Source organism: Mustela erminea, chromosome 2 (assembly GCF_009829155.1).
Source record: "Mustela erminea isolate mMusErm1 chromosome 2, mMusErm1.Pri, whole genome shotgun sequence".
NCBI classification, from domain to species: domain Eukaryota; kingdom Metazoa; phylum Chordata; class Mammalia; order Carnivora; family Mustelidae; genus Mustela; species Mustela erminea.
The window spans coordinates 84,182,317-84,204,501 of NC_045615.1; the positions used below are offsets into that span (position 1 = coordinate 84,182,317).

Below are 22,185 nucleotides of genomic sequence, written 5' to 3' on the forward strand. Positions count from 1 at the left end.
GGTGCCCCGGACCGCTCCTTGGAGACGGTAACGCCGTCTGCGTCATCACGTGGACGTCCACGCTTACGCCATCGCGCTTCCTAGAGTCCTTGCACGCCATTGGCTATTTGTCAAGGTAAGGACGGAGCTGTGAGAACCTGGGTAACCGCGGGTTGAGCCACTAGCGAGCCAGTGGGCGAGCTCGCTGGCTTGCGTGTTCCTCTGTTGGAGCCCGGTGTTTGTGTGTGTGTGTTTTAAAGAAAATCCCGGAGATGTAAACGTAGGTAGGGCATCTGATACATATCTTAAATGCTCCCAGGATCTCTGATATTTGGCACTTCTGGACAGGGAGAACCCGCTAGCCAAAGAGTGGGTGGAAAATAAGTAGATTTCTGCTGCTGGTGGCGGAACCCAGTCTGGAGGCTTCAGAGCCCGCCACCAAGGCTGACCCTCCCGACGATTTTTGATTATGGGCTTGAACTCCAGCAGCTAAGTACGATCTTGCCTCTTTGGGTCTTTTAGAGGAAGGAAATAGCTGTTTAAATATGTAACTATATCAATAAGGCATATAGTTAAAGGCACTCCAAAGATCCTGCAAACTCACCAGTTATTTCTTTAGAATAACTTTGCTTCCTCGAAAAAAAGAAAAAAGTTACATTTTTTTTCCAGAAAAATAATAGGCAAAGCTTTATATTCAGGGGTAAATGACAATTTCCAGTATTAAAAATTGATTTTGTCTGGGTTTAAGCTTTATCTTAATTCTGCGGGGAAATTTCAACACTAGCAGTGAAAATGTTAACTTGAAGCTAGCCACTAGTGTTAGTGCTTTTTAATACATTGTGTGTTTTGGGGCGCCTGGGTGGCTCAGTTGGTTAAAGCCTTTGCCTTCGGCTCAAGTCATGGTCCCAAGGTGTGGGATCGAGTCCCGCATCGGGCTCTCTGCTCGGTGGGGAGCCTGCTTCCTCCTCTCTCTCTGCCTGCCTCTCTGCCTGCTTGTGATCTGTCTGTTAAATAAATAGATAGGAATCTAAAAAAAAAAAAAAAGATTGTGTGTTTTTATTGAAGTAGTTTCACTAAACAGGTCAAGAGGTCCCTCCATTTGGCTTTCTCTTTAATAATATAAGTTTTCTTGTCCTATATGCAGACTCTTACATAAAGGAAGTAATGTTAGCAGAATGTATTAAGAAATTTTTTAAATGTGTCCAGCTGTGTCCAGTTAGGTATTCGAAGTCCTGAAGCTTTCTCCATACTCAGTACTGAGAGAATGAGGTGGTCCCTTCCTCTAAAGACTGGCTGTTACATAGGGAGATAGATCTAAAAATCATTTTTAAAAAAGTTTAGTTTTGTGTCCGTGAAGATTGAACTTGGTCTGGTGTTTGGTGGCCATGAAGTTAATACAAAAAATTTATTGGAGGGAGAGATTGAGTGGGCAAACTTCAACTCTTTTTTGAAGGTCATTGTATGACTTTCTTCATGAACTCCTCACTGACTTCCCAAGGGGCTTGTGTTTAAATTCTCCTACATTTAAATCTGTATATTATCATATTGTAGTTTAATTTGGCACCAAACAGTTATAAACTTAATTCTACATTTACAGTGTAAGTTGATAAGATACATTACTCGTGGTGAAAGCAAAGAGAACCTTCTGGATATAAATGATGAGTGGTCTTTCCATTGTGTAAAATAAATATCTGAAGTTGGAATTTTTATCTCTGTACTTGAACTATTTGGCTTATATGGTTAAGTTACAAGCTACAGTTTTGAGATTTAAAGTTTGGGGAGCTGGTTTACAAGATTCTGCTGATTTTTGTATTTCAGTGGATTTTTTAAAAATATTTTTCATTCTTATTAAACAAAATTGTTACGCTTCCACTCATCCTTTAAGTATTCCCTCTAGTGTTGCTTGCTTTGTTCCTTTGTGTCCTCTACCCACTTTCCCAAGAAAGGTGTTTCCTTAATACTTCATGTTTCTTCCTTCAGTCAAAAATCAGATTGTTTTGTAGTTTGTCTCCAGGCTCCAACAGAGTGCCTGGAACTTCAATGAGCATTCAGTAAATATCTGATGAAGGAATGAATTTAAAGAATTCAGTGGATGTGCTTGGAAAGTATCTATTAGTGTAACTGAGTACAAGGATGAGATGTGGGAGAAAAATTACTTAGTATGGGTTTAACCATGCTCTAGCCCCAATTTCACGTTTTTATGTTAGATATATTTCTTCAGTAAGAAAACTCCTGAAAATTGATAGCTTTTACTAATAATAATTTTTATAATAAATTGACATTGAGCACCCAGGACTATGTGGAAATCGTCATGAAGAATATAAAGTTGGAGATTTAAGCCAGGGTCAAAACCATATGAAACATTCTCTGATGTCATCAAATGCCATAAAAAAGGGATTTTCAAAAAGCTCTTAATGATAACATAAATAAAAATAAATAAATAAAAATAATGAAAATAAATAAATAAAAATAATGAAAATAAATAAATAAAAATAAACACAATAGTTATGTTTATTTTAGTGGCACCTGGGTGACTCAGTCAGTTGTGTCCAACTCTTGATTTTAGCTCCAGTCATGATCTCAGGGTCCTGGGATCAAGCCTCTGCATTCAGCATAGAGTCTGGTTGTCCTCTCCCTCTGCTTTTCCATTTGTGCGCACTCTCTCTCTCTCTCTCTCTCTTAAATAAATAAATAAATAAAATAATTAAGTTTATTTTAACCAGCCAAGAGAAGCATGGCCTAGAAATTGGGAGCTCTCTTTTTAAGCTTGTCTTTTTTATTATTATAATTCTTGTATAAAAATGATATGAAATCTCTCAGATTTTCATGTGTACAATTTAGCAGTCTTAACTATATGCACATTGTTGTACAGCAGATCTCTAAAACTCTTCCATCTTGCATGACTGAAACTCTATATCTCTATAACTCCTTATTTCCCTTTCCCACCAAAAGTGATTTTTAGAAAACAAAAATCATAGTTTCGGTAAAATGAATACAAAAGCTATTTTCCCCCAAAGAGATTTTTAAAAGCATGTTTTGAGTAAATTATATTTAGGCTGAGCCATATGAAATTGTGATTTTCTTCAATTTCATATGGTATACTGTAATACTTTACCTGAACAATATTTGAATAATGGCTACACGCTAATGTAATATCTGCTCTTTCAGATCAGAAGAAAATTGTGATCACTTTTCTTAAACATGTAGAATATGCACGGTATTCTGAGAGTAACTGTGAAGTTCAGGTGTAGTGACCCCTTGCCGGATTAAACCCACAGATCCTATAGACATTTTGGTAACTCTCAGCAGCCAAAATACAGAGTGATTCTATTACTTGGAAATACTGTAGTTCTGTAAATTATTACCTTTTCTTTAGAAGTGAGGGAATTCACAGTGCTTGGATAGACAAAATCTGACTTGTATGTGCCTCCCTGGGTGAGACTAATTGATAAACAAAGGAGGAGTCCCTGAACACTGGGTCTCCTTCGAAGTTTCCTGGCCGAAAATGGCCAAATTCTTACTGCTGCTCAAGGTCCTCATCAAGGGAGTCAATATTTAGGTTTTGAAGAAAAACAAGCACCTGTGGTGGTCATGTACTTCACCAACTCCTTGCCTCCTCATCCTTATCACGTGCTTCATATGTTATTATCCTGACCATTAAAGTTACACTTTCTTCCTCACTTTGTGCTTACACCTGACATATTGCTAAGACCCCAATAAAAGTGGAGACAAAATTTGGCACAAGGCCTTTCTCTGCTAGGGCTTCTCATGCCCAGACCTCTCCTTTCTCCTGTTAAGGTGTATGGAGTAATCTTTTCATTCACCATCTGAAGGTTTGCTGGTCAGACTGGACAGAGAAGTTTAAAAGTTTATGTATGACTGTTTTATGAATTTACTTACCTTTAATCCTGTGTAGAAACAATAAGTTCACACTGTCTTGGGTGAAAGAGACACTAAATGGAGGAAAATAGGTTGATAAATTCTGAAGCTACTAGGATAAGTAAGACTGAACCAACCAGAACCATGTTGTACATCTCTGGAGCACTTAACCATATTTTATTATATCAAGGGTCAGTTAGCCTATCCTGCCTTGTGTCTAGTTTTATATAGGAAAAGCACTTAAGAAACTTGTAATTTTAGTGATTTGAGACAGAGAAATATTTCCTTTTATTTAATTTATTTTTTTAAGATTTTATTTATTTATTTGAGAGTGAGAGAGAGCATGATCCTGATGAGGGGCAGAAGGAGAGGCAGACTCTCTGCAGAGCCGGGAGCCCAATGTGGGACTCGATCCCAGGACCCCGAGATCATGACCTGGGCCAAAAGGCAGACTCTTAACTAACTTAACCGAAAGGCATCTGAGAAATATTTTCTTTAAGCAAACCTGTATATACTTTAATAATAACAGCTTATCTTTTCTGAGTATTTACTACATATATGCTAGGCACTATGCTAAATATATATATGTGTATATATATATATATATATATATATATACACACACACACATATACATACAGACACAGTGTACAGTGTGTATATAGGTATTATATATATATGTATCTCACTTACAAAATCCTTTTTACAGTAACTTGTTGATGATCATAAATGGAAAGTGCCTGAATTGGAATTTTAATCTAGGCATTAAAATGTCACAATCCTTAATCACTATGTATATGCCTTCCAGTAGTCCCAGCAATGTAATATCATTTACATTTAGGGTAATATTGTTTCCGGCCAGTGTAATATAATTAATTTACAGTTTTGCTTATATTGCCAGTTAACCTTTAGTTACATTAAGTGAATTATTGCTGTATGTGTTCTATTGTAATCCTAATGATTTATAGTTCATTTTAAGATTGTTACACAGTGTTTATATTACTAAATTACCCTTTCTTCTCCATCTAGAAAACCACTCAAGTTTCAGTGGAGTGATTGAGTTTTCTGGTGGTCCTTTCACATTTTTCTTTCTTTTTTTTTTTTAAGCCTCCTTTTTTTCTTTATAAGATTTTATTTATTTATTTGATAGAGATCACAAGTAGGCAGAGAGGCAGGCAGAGAGAGATGGGGGGGGGAAGCAGGCTCCCTGCTGAGCAGAGAGCCTCAAGTGGGACTCTCTTCAGGACCCTGATACTATAACCTGAGCTGAAGGGAGAGGCTTTAAGCCACTGAGCCACCCAGGTTCCGGCAAAAACCGGGTAGAGTCGGCTTCAGTCCTCCAAGCCCTGGCCCAGCCTGTGTAGGCATCTGGGCGGAGCCTAAGGCTCTCCAGTCACCTCCGCAGAAAGCAGCGAGCTGAGTGGAGCAAGGTAAAGAGCTTCCCGGTCTGTGTTCTCTTCTTGTTACACGTTGTTTCCTCAGTCATTACTTGCACGTTTACCTAGTCTTGTTAGCTTTTTCTCTGCTAACTTATTTTTCAGCAGCTTCTTCTGTTGGAACAGTTTACTCCCGCTTTCCGTCTCACTTCCTCATTTCTCCATTTTTTTTATAAGGTAGGGGTGCAGGTGGAAGCAGAATGCAAACTGAAAAATAATTATTGTAGGAAACTAAAGAATATTTCGTGAATAGAAGAATTTGGAAATTTTCCTTGTAAAACGTTGTGTTGAGAAAACATCTTTTCCATAACTTCCTAATTTTAACCTTTGTGGAACGTTTTTTGTCTCCTAGGCACTTAGGAGTTCTTTCTCATTTCTCTTCCTTAATTTCCTTCTATAAGGCCTGTCCATAGTACAGACAAGCATGAAAATAATTTAAAAATTGTGACTTTTTTGATGAAAGGGTAATTTGGAGAGTAGAGGTTAAAATGTGGAAAAACACAAATTAACAATGAACATTCTTTTAAGAAAGTCTGAACAACCAGCATCAAAATTGTGTAATAGGCTGGTGATCACTTTGAATGAATATATTCCTTCAATAATATTCCCAGTATTCATTCTGACATTTCAGTAATGTTCAGCATATATAATATAGAGAAGAGGTAGATTGCATATTCTGAGAGATCCAGCCATAAAATGGACTTTACAAAAATATATTTAAATTACTCATTTATTTTTTAATAGTGTCTATCATAGTATAAAATCCAGGTAGTTTTGTTTTTAGTAACAACAGTTGAAAGTAAACCTCCCTTGCTCTGTTGTCTCAAGTAAATAATTCTCTCAAAAGAGGTAACCACTGCCATCACTGGTTTCTTGTGTATGCTTCCTGAGATAGTGTATACTTTCACAAGCATAGATGCAAATAGTCTTCTTTTTTAATAAAATAAATTCATACTTTTTGCACCTTGCTGTTTTCACTTAATATATTTTAGATATATATAGAGTTGCTCTACTCTTTTTTAGCAGGTACATAGTAATTCATTCCATGATATAGCATAAATTCCTTACCATTCCTCTGCTGATGGGTATTTAAATTGCTTATGATATTTTGTTATTGTAGACAATGTCACAGTGAATATCTTTATACTTATGTCATTTTGTATATGTGCACGTGTAATAACTCTTAGAACTAGAATTACTGAATCAAAGAATATTTGCATTTTTTTGTTTTGATAGATTTTGAGGGATTGCTCTTCCCAGAGGCTGTACCAGTTATGTCCCAACAATAATAATGTGATTATTTCTCAGTCCTCATATCACAGAATGTTCTCAAGCTTTCCAGTTGGTGAAAATAGTAATTTATTGTTGTTTTAATTTGCATTTCTATCATGTGAGGTTGAAAATTTCGCATTTATTTTCTGCCAACTGTTTTTTCCCATTTTTCCACTGGGATATTGATCTTTTTCCTTATTGATTTCTAGGAGCCCTTTAAACGTTAAAGAAGTTACTGATTTGTCTGAAATACATGTTGCAGATATTTTTTTCCCGAAACTGTCTTTTGATTTTGTAATGGTGTGCTTTTCTTTTGGTGGGTGTAAGCAGACTTCTGCTTTCAGTTTTGTTATTTTTATTTTTATGCGGCCAAATATATCACTCTTTTCTTTTATGTCTTTCGGGTTTGGGGTTATATTTTAAAAGACTTTTCTACTCTAAGATCATCTTTAAAAATTCATTTTTTCTTTTTTAATTTGTTTTTTATTTGTAAATCTTGGACTCATTTAAAACTTAGTTTGGTATATAGATCCAACCTTATTAAATTGGACTACAAAATGAACCAACTGATAATAGACCTAGCTGGTTTAGCTACATGAGACTTGGTTGGAATCATCTCTGAGAATCATGAGAATCATCTCTAACTCCCCATAGGCTTATACTTAATTTCCCTAGCACCTGGTATGGTACTCAAAAGAAGTGAGTAGTTAATAAACTTTTGATAAACTAAACTGAGAGGAAGTTTCTAGATATATCACCTTATTTATAGTTGTTTTGGTTGAAAGAGAGTGATACCACAAACACAGCTGATTTCTTAGAATCATGAAATTTTGGATCCAGAGACTAAGGTGATTATTCACTTGATAAATAAATAATGAGTTCCTATTACTTAACAGGCATTCTAGTTGGGAATGAGGAGACAATAAACAAATATGTCATGTGGTATAATGCTGTGAATCAAAACAGAGCAATGTACAGGCAGTAGAGAATGACAGGAAGTAGAGCAGGGGGTACACACTAGCACAGGTCACAAAGGACATTTACAGTAGAATTGTCTTTACTTCATATGAGCACATGTGCAGACAAAAAAATTGAGAGGTCATGAGAATTAAGCTTCAGGAGACAGTTCTCAGTATCCCTTGGAAGTTGGAAGGAGAATCAGTTGTTTCTGTCTAGGTCCAGGTTATCTTTAGATTACATTGTAAACTAGTGGGTAGGACTATACTTTTTTAGGTTATATTGGTTATAAATATTATGCACACTTGGATTAACATAATTTTCCTTTAAGCAAATTAACAAATTTGTCATTCTAACAGGAAACTAAAACCATTTTATGCAGTTAAGCCAAAATTACATTCTACCCTTGGGCATATCAGCCATGGCACTTCTTACAGTATTGGCATTTCTTACAGTAATTTTAAACACTACTCAAAAAAATCAGGGAAAAGGGCCAGTAGAAAGTCTTGAGGTATCCATACCTTATACTCTCAACTAGAGTAGTTATGCTTTTATATTTAATTTCTTCTTAACTTTCAGATAAGATTACATTTTGAATTAATTTGAAGCTGTAAAATACACCTCACTCTGACCAGACATGTGCATGGAAATTACAGGCCATTTTTAGGATCCAATCACTGAATGTGCTTTAATTCCATGTGGACGTAGAGATGATTGCCTTGAAGAGCGAGAAGTTGGAAATTCCCTGGTGGGAACCCTACTGATTAAGATAGGGATCCTTCTAATGTGTACAGTATTTTTGTACATATGGTGGTTCTGTGGAGAATGAGTGAATCTGTCAAAACTTCCTAGTTGCAAAATTATATTTTGCCAGGATTGTCAAGCTCCAAGTTAGGAGAATAACATTTTCTCTCAGCATATTGGTATAAGAATCAGATTTAATCAGCTTTTCTAACATCTTGATTTATTCTTATGTCTTCCTGTATGCTTCAAGATGATACTTAATAGTACCAAAATTTGGGATAGAAGTTTAACCACTTATGTATGAAGAATGTGCTTTGATATTTCAACTAAAGAAAATCAGTTTATAGCAGCAATGGCCATGGTCGCCAAACTGGAAAGAACCAAGATGCCCTTCAATAGATGAATAGATAAGGAAGATATGGTCCATATACACTATGGAGTATTATGCCTCCATCAGAAAGGATGAATACCCAACTTTTGTAGCAACATGGACGGGATTGGAAGAGAATATGCTGAGTGAAATAAGTCAAGCAGAGAGAGTCAATTATCATATGGTTTCACTTACCTGTGGAGCATAACAAATATCATGGAGGACATGGGGAAATGGAGAGGAGAAGGGAGTTGAGGGAAATTGGAAGGGGAGGTGAACCATGAGAGACTATGGACTCTGAGAAACAACCTGAGGGTTTTGAAGGGGCGGGGGGTGGGAGGTTGGGGGAGCCAGGTGGTGGGTATTAAGGAGGGCACGTATTGCGTGGAGCACTGGGTGTGGTGCAAAAACAATGAACACTGTTATGCTGAAAAGAAATTTTTTAAAAAAATGTTGGTTAAAAAAAAAAGAATCAGGGCGCCTGGGTGGCTCAGTGGGTTAAGCCGCTGCCTTCGACTCAGGTCATGATCTCAGGGTCCTGGGATTGAGTCCCGCATCGGGCTCTCTGCTCAGCAGGGAGCCTGCTTCCCTCTCTCTCTCTCTCTCTGCCCGCCTCTCTGCCTACTTGTGATCTCTCTTTGTCAAATAAATAAATAAAATCTTTAAACAACAACAACAAAAAGAATCAGTTTATTATTGAGGTTTTTATTCCATATAAATCAGTACTAAATTCTACAAAAATCAGAATCAATTTATACAATCCTATCACTCACTGTGCTTACTTTAATAATAAAGAATATAAATTACTAAATATATCCTCTTCTCAAGTACTATTAGTTGCAAATGGGTTGTAATACCAGAATTATTTTGAAGTTTTTGAGGTTATCAATTAAAATTTGTTAACATGTAGTAAAAATTAGGAAGAGCTATATACTTTAGAAAAAGGCTTTCAAAGATCTTGGATTCCTGTGTAGGACAGAGCATATATATTTGGATCTCCCAATGATTGGTACCTAGTAGTATCTATTCATTGAAATAAATTTATCCAAAACTTAACTTATTTGCAGTAAAAATAACATATGAAGCGAGGAAATGCATTCAAAGACTTCAGATAAGGGAAATTTAAGTCTGGAAATAGCATTGTTACTAATCAAGATTATCTTCTGAACAAGACATAAGGACCTCGTATGATTTGGGGACTCTACCACTCTTAAAAGGAGGTTTGCACCTCCTTGCAGATTCCTGAAATGTCGTCAGCTGGGAAAATATGACTACATTGATTCAGTTTCATGGTTTGCCAACCATGTGACCTTGGACAAATCTGTTTCTTGATTTGTAATGAGGATAAAAACGGTTCCTCTGTAAGTTTGTTGTGAAATTAAGTGAGATAATGTTTATAGAATTCCTGATATAGTGTTTAATAAAAAATGTAATTTTGGGGGTGCCTGGGTGGCTCAGTGGGTTAAGGCCTCTGCCTTCAGCTCAGGTTGTGATCTCGGGGTCCTGGGATCGAACCCCGCATCGGGCTTTCTGCTCGGCAGGGAGCCTGCTTCCTCCCTATTTCTCTGCCTGCCTCTCTGCCTACTTGTGATCTCCGTCTGTCAAATAAATAAATATATAAATCTTTACTAGAATGCTATGGATGTCTAGTTAATCCTTAGAAAAAAGGCAAAAATGCAAATATTGCTTGTATCAAATGTATTTAGTCTATTTCAAAGTTTAAATGCTAATTCCATTCCCATTTCTAATTGGGAGATAAAGGATTAACCAAACATGGTCATTTAATATGTGAAATTTCAACAATTGAAGTAGCTAAGAAAATCTGTACCCTGAGACCAAGGAAGACAGTATTAAACTCTATTAACTTTGAAATGGTTGGAGTACCTCCTGCCCTGCAACTCCCACCCTAAAAAGAAAGGGTTTTAGCCAAAGAAACAAGTGTTAGCAGAAGTGCTTCTGATGACTTATAGAGTTATTTTTTTTTAATCAGATCGAATTTTATTAGAATGATCTTGATTCCCAAGGGATCCAATAATTCAGACACCTGCACATTTTAGAATAAGAGACAAATGACATAGAAACTCATAATGCTTATAGTTATTAAGTATATGAACAGTGTCATCGGTGGACTTAATTACAGTTTTTAAAGACAAAGCACGAGAGATTGTGAACTGAGAAACAAACTGAGGGTTTTGGAGGGGAAAAGGTGTGTGGTTGGGTGAGCCTGGTGGTGGGTATTAAGGAGGGCACCTATTGCATGGAGCACTGGGTGTGATGCATAAACAATGAATCTTGGAACATTGAAAAAATAAAATAAATGATTTTGATATACTCTTTACAAGGTAACTTGGGCTGGATCTAGACTTAGTTCTAAAGCTTTTAGGATCCAAAAACCTATTTTACAACAGAACTCCTGTCCATGGTTTGCCATAACACAAATGGCCTTTTGACTCTCAGAACCATGTTCTTGTCACTCTGCTGCCTTCCTGCCTGCTATTTGGCATTGAAAATTTCATTTCCAACTGAAGGAAACATTTGTAAATTGTTAAAGAGTTTGTTTTATTCTTTTTTCCTTTAGAGTCTTCAGATGGATTTTAAAATTCAGTACACTTGGGATGGTTTTCCCGTGAAGCATGAGCCAGTGTTTGTCGGGCTGAATCCAGGTGATGGAGGAGTGATGGTGGAAGTTAGTGCTCCATTTTTCAATGATCCTCCAGCCCCACTTGGAGAACCAGGAAAACCTTACAATGAACTGTGGAATTATGAAGGTAAGTGGAAGTACTGTATTTTACTGCAAACATAAATCTATAATAACCTCTCCTAGAACTATTATTTTATCTTACTGTAAGGAAGTGAGCGCTCTTACGAGCAACTGACATGCGCAGTTTCTTCCGTTCTCTACCAAGCGCTCATTCTTTTTCACCATCACTTATGTGACTTAAGCTATGTAACTAGAACACTGAAAAATGGCAATGACAAATCCAGATTTTTAAATTGCTGCCATAGTTCTTTCGTTTACTTCTGATACCTATTTAAAGGAGAGTTCAGCATTTCTGTTTTGTCTTTAAGTATCTTCGAATTGCTACTTTAACCTTATAAACCTTCTCTGTGGAAGTTTGGGGATGTTTTACTTATTATAGAAATACTGTCAGCCTTAATAGGAAATGTAGTTTTTATTTTATACTGGCAATTAATCTCACATGTCAAATGAAGGCTAAAGGACATGCCATAAAATTACACTGTGCCAGATCTGCTCTATGATCCCCTTCTAATGTATCATAATTAAGCTACCAAACTTATCTTTCTGAAATACTCTTTATGATTCCACTCCTCAGATGGCAAACCATAACTATCCCTGAGATAAAATTCAAACCCTTCCTTTAAGCTTTCAGAATACTCATAAATTGGGCTATCCTATTCAATCAAAAACTCTTTTTTAATATAACAATGTTACATTAGTTTCAGGTTTACAACATAGTGATTTGACAAGTTTTTCCATTATGCTGTGCTCACCACAAGTGTAGCTACCATCAGTCTCCATAGCGCTGTTCCAGTACCACTGTCTATATTCCCTATGCTGTTACTTTTATCCCTGTGACTTATTCATTCCGTGACTGGAAGACTGTATCTCCCACTCTCCTTCATCCGTGTTGCCCATCCCCCTACCCTCTGTACCCCTCACTCTCCCCACCCCTGGCAGCCCTGAGTTTGTTCTCTGTATTTATGGGTTTATTTCTACCTTTTGTTTACTCATTTGTTTTGTCTTCTAGATTCAATATGTAACTGGAGTCATATGTCAACCAAAAGCTTGACTTCTGAAAGGCTAATTGTCTTACTATCCATGCATATTCTCACCCATGTACCTTTTCTCATTCTATTCCCCATCCCCTGCCTCTCATGCACTTAGTTCAAGGTCTAATATAGGTTTCATTTCTTTTAAAGAAAGCTTTGATGGTTCCTGGAGGCCATACTAACATCTGTGTAGCATATATTTGTCAGTGTTAATTTTTATCATATGTGAAACATGTTGTGTTTTACTGATACAGAACTTGTATATACCAGCTACCTGCTGGTATAGACACTAGTGTGACTTAGCTACCAGAGGTACCACAGACACCAAACTCAAGAAGTCCTAAACTCAACTCATCCAGTTCTTTCATAAACCTGCTTCTTTCCCCAGTTGCCCAAACACTATAATACATCAGTTTACTACATATAGAAATATGAGAGCTTTCCAAGATAACCTTTCTCTCACTCTCCATATTTGGATTTATTTATGAGTCTTACCAGCTTCGCCTCCTTAACATTTCTCTGATTTAGTTAGTACCTCTTCTTCATTCACACTCTCCGTACCATAGGTTGGGCCTTTGTGATCTTTTACTTGGGCTAGTCAAAGCACCCTTTACGGTCTTTTTACCCTTAGATCCATCCTTCACTTAGAAGCCAGAGTGATCGATCTAAAATGAAAATTCAAACTCATAATTCAGGTCCTTGCAAACCTTCTCAGGCTCCCTGTCCTCTCAGGATAGTTTTGCCCTTCTTATTATGATCTTTATATAAGATTTTTCATGACCTAGCCCCTTATTCTCTTTGCAGCATTCCTTCTCTGTGCATTGAAATGTTTGCCTAGGAAGACCGGACTGCTTGTAGTTCTTTAAGGGATGATATTTCCTAATCATGTACATTTGATTGCACTTCTCTTTCACCCTGGAATGTCCTTTCCATCATTCTTCTTCCCCCAATTCCAACTCATCTTTCAAGGTGGAGCTTAGATAGCACCCTCTCCAGGAATCCTTCCCTAAACCACTTTTTGAGCTAAGTGTCTGGGTTTTTTTGGTGTGTGTGTGTAACAGCAATCCATACCGCCTTCCCTCTTGGTATTTTTATTAAGAGTATCCACTTGGTGGGCACCTGGGTGGTTTAGGGGGTTAAATGTCTGCTTTTGGGTCAGGTCATGATCCCAGGGTCCTGGAATTGAGTCCTGCATCAGGCTCCCTGCTCTGTGGGGAGTCTGCTTCTCCCTCTCCCCCTGCCCCACTCCTGCTTTCTCTTGCCATCTCTCTCTCTCTCAAATAAAAAAATAAAATATTTAAAAAAAATTCAACTGTATATTTGATTGTAATGACTGCATTATATTCTATTGCATGGAATATATGAATTCCATAACTTACTTAACAGCTCTCCTGTGTAATAGTTTTATTTATATCATAGGAAATAACCATGTAGATCATTCTCTATTTTTGAGCAATACTTAGATGAATAGTATTATACTTACTTTTCCCAGTTCTCTGATTATTTCTTAAGATTAAATCCTAGAAGAAGATAACTGGTTCAAAGTCTGTGTAATAACATTCGTTTCTTTAAGAACCTCACCCAACACTAGGCTTTATTAATATTTTTAATCTTAGGACAATCTGATATGGGAAAAATTGGTGATTTGTTTTTTATGTATTTCTTCTTTCGGGCAATGTGTATTTATTTGCTTTTCCCCTTTTCTTATGAGATAGAATTATAGTTAAAAATAATGAGTTAATTCACTTTATACTCTAAAAAAATAATTTACTACTGAAGTAAAATTAAATTTCTTGGTATGTCTTCTCTCTGTTTTCAAAAGTTGTGGAAGTATTTTTCTTGAATGACATAACTGAACAGTATTTAGAAGTTGAACTTTGTCCGTAAGTATAAAATTTTTTCTAACTCACAGCTTCATAATTTGAATATAGTTAATTTCTGGTTATAAATTATATGGTTCATGTTAAAAGCTCAACCAAAAGGAAGAACGCTAATCTAAATTATATATACTTCTTTATTCTCAAGTAAAACATATTTTATAAATGTTTGAAAATATTACATTGATACTGTTTTCAATTCACTAATGAGGTTGGTTTTCTAATAAATTGAAAGTTTTTTTGTAAAATGAAAAATCATTATAAATAACAGAAACTGTCTTTCATTACTTATTATGAAATTTACATCATTATGAATTACCTATTCAGAAATAAAGGGAGATATAAATACAATGAATTGAACTAGTTTCTTTTAAGGAATTTTTTTAAATAACTAGATTAAACTTAAATTTTATGTCTTGCATAATTATTTAAATTTTATGTGTTGCATATTCTTTCCTTTATTCATCATTCATTTATTGAGTGTATACTACATCACTTTGTTTTCAGTGCCAGGGATAAAAATTAAATGACACATAGTTTTTTTTAGACTTATTAAAAATATTAATCTTGGACCCTTTTGTTCAAATTTAACCAGTCATTTGGGAACCCTGTTTACTTTGTTTACTTTACTCTTTTCCCTGCATATGTGAAAAAGTAAATTATGTGAAAAAGTAAATTTATACCTACTTGTTATCTACATGATAACAAATTCTAAATTAGTAAAATATTTAGTAATGAAATATTTCTTTGTATTGCCACTTTTCATTTTAAATGACCTTTAAATACCTTTCAGTATCTAATATTTGGTAGCCTCTGTCCCTTTGTAGGGTGGGCAGAGTCCCAAACAGTTGATTTAAATATTTTAGGTATCATTTTCTTTTCCCTTAGTTTGATTTCTTGCTAATTCTAATGTGGAAAGCATAGCTGTTCATAATTATATTTTTGAGAATAATCATATATCTTTGTCACCTTTTAACTAACATGCCAGTGTCTTTTATTGAAAAATATGACTTAACTGTCTTGTGAGGTAAGAAAACTTCAACTGCTGTGTGATTATTTTCATCAAACAGGTGAAAAAGCTAAGGCAAATAGGTTTATTACTTGTCTAGAAAGCGGTTAAGAACTTGGATATGTTAGAAATTCTAGTTTTATACTTAGTTTTAATTTCATTAGATGATAATATCAGTTTATTTTCACAAAGTGAAAATGGATGAATAGGATAATTAGATTCCCTTTTGTTTTAAAATTATGTGATAAACATGTATAAAATTAATAATTTAAAAATATATTTTTAAGTTGCATTATTAATAAGTTTAAAAATCTGTAGAGTAGTGTGGCTTCATATATTACGGGACAGTTATCAATCAATTATTATGGTTTTGCTTCTGACAATGAACTCCTGTGACAGTTAATTAACCTCTGGGAAAGCAACATGAAGAATATTGTTGTTTTGATTTGCAAGGACTTTTATCCCTCCTAGGATATTCTGAAAGTTGCATAATAATAATAAAAATAAGCAGAGAACTTTTAAATGAAAAATAATAATTGTCTTCTGTTAGAATAGTTTACTGAAGGGAAGTCTTCCCTGAAAAGATCACAACAGAGCATCTGAGTAGAAATGTTCAGTCTTTTCCACTGACAGTAAATTTGCTTCATATAATTACTTAAAATCCTTTGATTCTAACTGACCTGATTAATCCCAATTATGCTCTCTTAATAGAATTTCACATGAGGTTATATTTTGTTTATCTTGAAAAATGTGTCACCAGTGTCTGAAACTAATGGTAAAAAGCAGGAAAATACAAGAGGCAGGCAGGTTGAGGACAGTTGTGCAAGAGAATAGATACAAATTAAAATCTTCAACTTCTTGACCTGTAGTAGACAATCTATGTTTTTATTTTCTATCTTCCTAATGAGCTTCAGATAGTTCTTTTTTTTTTTCCCCATGGAAGTAGCCTTTAGTAAAGTTATTGGATTCAGACTTTGAAATTGGTGCCAGCTTCTCCTAGAGTACATATTTTTTGAAATGGGCTTTATTATGAGTACCGGATACTATGGTACCCGCCACCCCTTTTTCATACTTTGTACCATCTAACCAGTTGAAGTATTTTTTTATATAAATTCTTATTTTCAGAATATAAAAAGCAGTCTGGACATGTGTAGCTTTATGCATTTCACTGCAGTTGTCTGAAAAATGATAAACTCAAAGATGGTATTTCTAAGTAACTGAGCACACTAGTCCTCTCTTTAATTATCCATTATTCATTTGCATCTTTTAATTATTTGGAAACTGAGTTATAAGCACATATTGCAGATATGAAGGAAAGTAAAGAAGGTAATATTTGTTTCTTTCAAACACTCATGACAAATTTTAATTTTGACAGTCATGGACAACATTTGATACTCTTACTCTCTGGAAGAAGAAATGTCTGGAAAGTAAGTAAATAAAAATATTAGAAAAAAATCCCTAAATGTAATCTTTAAGATACATATGTAAAAGATACATATCTTAAATAGAATGCTTAAAATATAAATCTGAATTTACCTTATGTGTTTCACATGTTGTTTCTGTAGCAAGAACTTGCTCTGTCATACAAAGTGTCTAGAGGAGAGACAAAATGGGAAGGCAGAGCTTATCTTCCTTGGAGTTATTTTCCACCAAATGTGACAAAATTCAATTCATTTGCAATTCATGGATCAACAGATAAAAGAAACTATGAAGCTCTTTACCCGATACCTCAACATGAACTGCAACAAGGACAAAAACCTGATTTGTAAGTAGAAATTAAATGAAGATAGGTTCCAACTCTGAGTTTTTGGTAAACTAATTATGGGTAGAACAGTAGTAACATTTTTCACTCCAAGAAAACATATGTGTTCAAATATCTAGCAGAGTCATATATTCCCTGATGGTCCTCAGTAAATACTTGACAGACTGACTTTGGACAGACATAGTCTCTCTTACTGCTGTCAGTAGAGCACTGCACTTATATTTCCATAGTGGTATGAGAAAAATCTTGCTTAGTGAGTATTGCAACAGCAAGTATCAAAATATTGTTGCGAATTCATTTATGATTCCTTTCAGAGTTAAATGGTCAGAGACATCTGTGTTCTGGTATGAGTAAAGGGTTAATAAAGCCTTTCTTGCTGTTTGAGAATGTGACCTTCAGTTAACTTTCTAGCTTACTTCCTCTGGTAACCTCATAAAGATAAAAATGTCAACTGTATTTCTAGGCAATTTTGCCTGTCATAATAATGACCCTAAATTGGTGAATTGGTTCAGATCTGAGAGGAATTATGAATAAACTCTGAATACCTGATAGGGGCAGCATGTCTTTGGGATTTCCCTTTAGCAGTCTTGTTTCCCATGGGGATGTTAGAAACTGTAATAGTGGAGTTGTTATCACAAGAGATATTGGCTCCTGTAGCACAGCAGGCATGTAAGCTAAGGTATCTCCTATACTTCCTCAGTTTGAGTCTTAGCTCTTTGCACCTGAAGCTGTCACTTAAGGAGAATGTAGCTCCTGGCCAGCTTTCTATGTGCTTCAAGGACTGCTGTAAACACAGTAAAGGCAAATGCTTTACTGGGGAAAAGCTGAGATTCCTGCTCTGTATCTCTCTGGGTGTGCTTGGTGGCCAGTCTGGTGAGTTTGCCTGTTTACGAGAGCCTAACAGAGATATCCTGGTGAGCTTTGCGCCATGGTAGACTGACTTCCTGCCTTTTTACCTTTAGAAAGTGCTATACTGTCCTTCTCCCTGTAGCTTTCTCCTTCCTGTTAAGCTCTTACTTCACTCACTTTGCCTTTATCTTTTCTAGTATATTCCTTTATTCTGCCTGACACACATTTCCCTTTGCTTTTGTCCCCAGTCCTAACCCTTTTTCTTATCCTTCCCTTTTGCTTTTCTCTTCTTGCTACCTCTTATCCATCTCTGTTGTTTCCCTAACCTCTTTTATTGTTTTAATTTTTTTTTTAAAGATTTTATTTATTTACTTGAGAGAGAGACAGTGAGAGAGCATGAATGAGGAGAAGGTCAGAGAGAGAAGCAGACTCCCCATGGAGCTGGGAGCCTGATGCGGGACTCGATCCCGGGACTCCAGGATCATGACCTGAGCCGAAGGCAGTTGTTTTAATTTTTTAAAAATTGAAGTATAGTTGATACACAATGTTACATTAGTTTCAGGTGTACAAAATAATGATTCAACAAATCTATATACTACTCTATGTTCACAACTGTAGCTACCATCAGTCTGTGCACAATGAATGCTGTTATAATACCATTGAGTATATTCCCTAGGCTGTACTTTTTATCCCTGTGACCTATTCATTTCATAACTGGAGGTTTCCTTAACTTCTTAATTCTGGATTGATAGTGTGACTCTAAACCAGGTTCAGCCTGGTTCAATCTGGTCAGGGTAGCAGAATGGGACAGGAATCCAGATGCAACTTACTCAGGGCCCTCAAAACAAGATGGCTTGTTTCTCTGGTTCTTCACCAGCTAATGCCTTCCTGTATTCAGGCTTCTCATTTATAAGTTATTGGAGACTTACCCTAGATGAAAGTATGAGTATACCATTGTTCAAGGTAGAGTCAAGGTAGAGTCTGCTGTGCAGAATGATTTCCTGCACAGCTGAGACCCACTGTAACATTTAGTCAAGCCTTTGTCTCCTCATTAAGCCACAATACTTAAATGGTTTTCCTAGAAAGAAAATAAGTAGGATTAAATCCTTTTTACATTCACCTCTCTTGCTTTGGCAAAGTAGTCAGTCCTCTAAGTTACAGAGCTGAAACTTTAAAATGATTTTCTATATATCATAGAAAGTGTATCAAAATTAGAATGTTAAAACATCTCTAAGGGTATAATACTTGTTTAAGGCTAGATAGAATCAGTCAGGTTTTGAGGGTTGATTTTTAATTCTTCCCTCAGCTGTGAGGGAGCTTTTCTAGAATTAAGAGGAGAGTGTTTTGAAATGTGGGTGAATTTCAGAGCTGAATGTTTGATAGCAAGAGTGAGAAAGTTTTACACTAGAATTCCTCTTACCTTTGGTATTTTTATAATGTTGTTGTGTCACAAATGTGACAAATAAATAGCCCTTCAGGACAACTATTTTACAAATGCATAATTCATTTCAGTTCCCACCTTCTTTTTCTTTGTATTTAGCCATCGTCTGGAATACTTCAAGCCTTTCAGTTTTAATACACTGCTTGGAGAAGAATGGAAACAACCAGAATCAGAGCTGTGGTTAATAGAGAAACCTGATGTATAGGAGTATAGTAGATGACCATATCAATCATTTCTTCTCTGTATCTTTTAAGGTAAACCAACAATATGTATAATCTTTTTAATCATGATACCACCAGTACACTTCAAGAACAACTATTTTCATAGAGATCAGTGAAAATAGAGTATCTTTGTAGCACGTTGTATATGAATTAACAAGAAAATAGAAAGTTTGTAGGTGACTTTATCTAGAAAGTGAAAATGTTTCTCAGAGTCATTCAGTCTAGGAGCCATCATGTTCTATCTGCTTTGCATTTCCATCACCCCAGATATCCCTGACTCTATCAACCAACACTGTTATTTCTCTTTCTACCTCCCTAAACCTTAGCCAGCCTGACACTGGAACATCTTATTTGTGCATTTTTTTAAAGTTCTGTGTAACATACAGTAATTCTTTACTTGGAATCTTCTGTGCATTCTTGAAGTAGATTGAAAACAATGACCTATTTCAGATAAGCAGGACATCCACATCTGTTAAGGCATCATTAAGATACATATGTATATAACCAGCTGTTTTTCATGTCTTGAGATTATTTTTAGTCTGTAGAAGGAAATGGAATGAAGTAGTCTTAAATTTGGGCAGCAGGTTCTACTTTCATTTACAAACAGATGACATTTTCTTAATGCTGTTAAACCAGATGCCAAAATATCTTCACTTTATTTTATAAACATCAAACACTCCTGGTCTAGAATTTTTCAAATTTTGTGTTGTGATATAATTCATTGTTTAAAGCCATCTAGTATATCATCTATGAATTTCTCCACCAAACCTGGTCTTTCACTAGCATTCTTAACTCAGAGGCTAGCAGTCTTTCAGGAGAACTTTTTCTTAAAGAACTTTTATTACTTGTACAGAATACCTAGTTGTTTACTCAACAATATAATTTAGCCTCTTGTTTTTTACTAACAGAACCTGAATTTTTAGGGTCATTGCACAAAAACATTTTTCCAGATTCCTTTGCAGATAGAAATGATATGCAAAAACACTTCAGGTTAATGAGATGTGAGTATGCAGTGTTAGGTGGAACTTCAAGAAAAGATGTTTTAAAGATGAAAGATTCAGCTGCCTTACATGTTTTACCTTTTGTCCTTTGCCCTCCTCTTACTTTTTCCTGCATTGCATAATTCAGACCTGAGGTAACACACTAGCTATATTGTATCAATGAGGAGACAGTCCAGGTTCCCCGAGCAGTAAGGCAAAGGGCCTGTGTTCTAAATAGTGCAATAGAGTAATGTATCATATCTGGACTGCCTACCTATAGATTTCTTTACATAGGAGAAAATAAACTGCCTAATTTGCTATTCCAAATTGTTCTATAGATTCAGTACAATCCCAGTTAAAAATCACAGGCCACTTTTTGGGGAGTGACTCCAATTTTATATGGAACAGCAAGGGACCTCAAAATAGCCAAAACAATTTTGAAAAAGAAAAAGTTGGAGGACTTATACAATCTGACTTCCAAACTTACTACTAAGCTTCAATAATAAAGACGGTGTAACTTTGGCATAGGTTTAGACAAATACATCAATGTAACAGAATAGAGAAACCGGAAAAAGAACAATATGCAGTTCTTTTTATTTTTTTTTAATAAACATATAATATATTTTTATCCCCAGGGGTACAGGTCTGTGAATCGCCAGGTTTACACACTTCACAGCATTCACCATAGCACATACCCTCCCCAATGTAAATAATCCCACCCCCTTCTCCCAAACCCCCTCCCCCCAGCAACCCTCAGTTTGTTTTGTGAGATTAAGAGTCACTTATGGTTTGTCTCCCTCCCAATCCCATCTTGTTTCACTGATTCTTCTCCTACCCCCTTAAAGTTCTTTTGATTTTTGACAAAGGTGCCAATGTATTTAAAAGGGAAAAGGATAATCTTTTCAACAAATGGTATTGAATTACTGTAAAAATCATGAAAACAAAAATGAAACCTTGACCTCTACTTAACAGCCTACAGAAAAATTAATGTAACTGACCAAGTGAAAAAGATCTAGGAGAAAATCTTTATAATCAGGGTAGAGAAACATTTTTTTTTTTTCAAATAGGACATGAAAGGCACTAACAAAGAAAAAGATTAGACTTCATCAAAATCAAAACTTTCTGTTCATCAAAAGCTTCCATTAAGAAAATGAAGAAGCAAGTCACAGATTGGAATAAAGTGTTCAAAATATCCATATCAAACAAAGAATATTTATCCAGAATATATGAAGAATATAAACCAGTAATATAAGAAGCCAGTTAGGGACACTTCACAGAAAAAAAAATACAAAAGGCCAATAAGTATATAGAAGGTCAACATCACTTATTTTGAAGGAAATGCAAATTAAAGCCACAACAAGATACTAACTGACTAAAATTACAAAATATACACATTGGTTAAATGGTTAAAACTGAAAAAGATTGATAATATCAAGCAATAATGGGAATGTAGGGTACCTAGAACTTTCATACCATATGGATAGGAATGTAATATATAGTACAGCCACTTTAGAAAACTGAAAATTTCTTAAATACACACCTACTCTATGTTTCAGCAGTTTCATTCTTAGACATATACTCAAGAGAAATGAAAGTTTATGGCAGTTTTATTCATGG

General features: G+C 35.5%; 1 protein-coding gene across 5 annotated transcripts; it reads left to right on the forward strand.

Annotated features, from left to right (window-relative positions):
* The first annotated feature begins 31 nt into the window (after positions 1–31).
* On the forward strand, positions 32–21,174 carry C2H4orf33 (chromosome 2 C4orf33 homolog). Of its 5 annotated transcripts, none has more exons than XM_032333413.1 (6): positions 32–115; positions 11,216–11,405; positions 14,252–14,312; positions 16,691–16,742; positions 16,881–17,080; positions 19,467–21,174. In XM_032333413.1, exons 2-6 carry the CDS (start codon positions 11,225–11,227, stop codon positions 19,570–19,572), a joined length of 600 nt encoding a protein of 199 aa, XP_032189304.1. In that variant the 5' UTR covers positions 32–115; positions 11,216–11,224; the 3' UTR covers positions 19,573–21,174. The 5 variants fall into 5 exon arrangements, with proteins under 5 accessions (XP_032189304.1, XP_032189302.1, XP_032189307.1 ...); XM_032333411.1 differs by lacking the exon at positions 32–115 and adding an exon at positions 128–263; XM_032333416.1 differs by lacking the exon at positions 32–115 and adding an exon at positions 128–259.
* The last annotated feature ends 1,011 nt before the right edge of the window (positions 21,175–22,185 follow it).

Bases quoted from the DNA above. Each gene is read 5' to 3' on its own strand.
- C2H4orf33 (XM_032333413.1), top strand. From the start codon at position 11,225: ATGGATTTTAAAATTCAGTACACTTGGGATGGTTTTCCCGTGAAGCAT. The intron at 14,313-16,690 runs GTAAGTATAAAA...TAATTTTGACAG, and splicing joins TTAGAAGTTGAACTTTGTCC to TCATGGACAACATTTGATAC. The intron at 17,081-19,466 runs GTAAGTAGAAAT...CTTTGTATTTAG, and splicing joins CAAGGACAAAAACCTGATTT to CCATCGTCTGGAATACTTCA.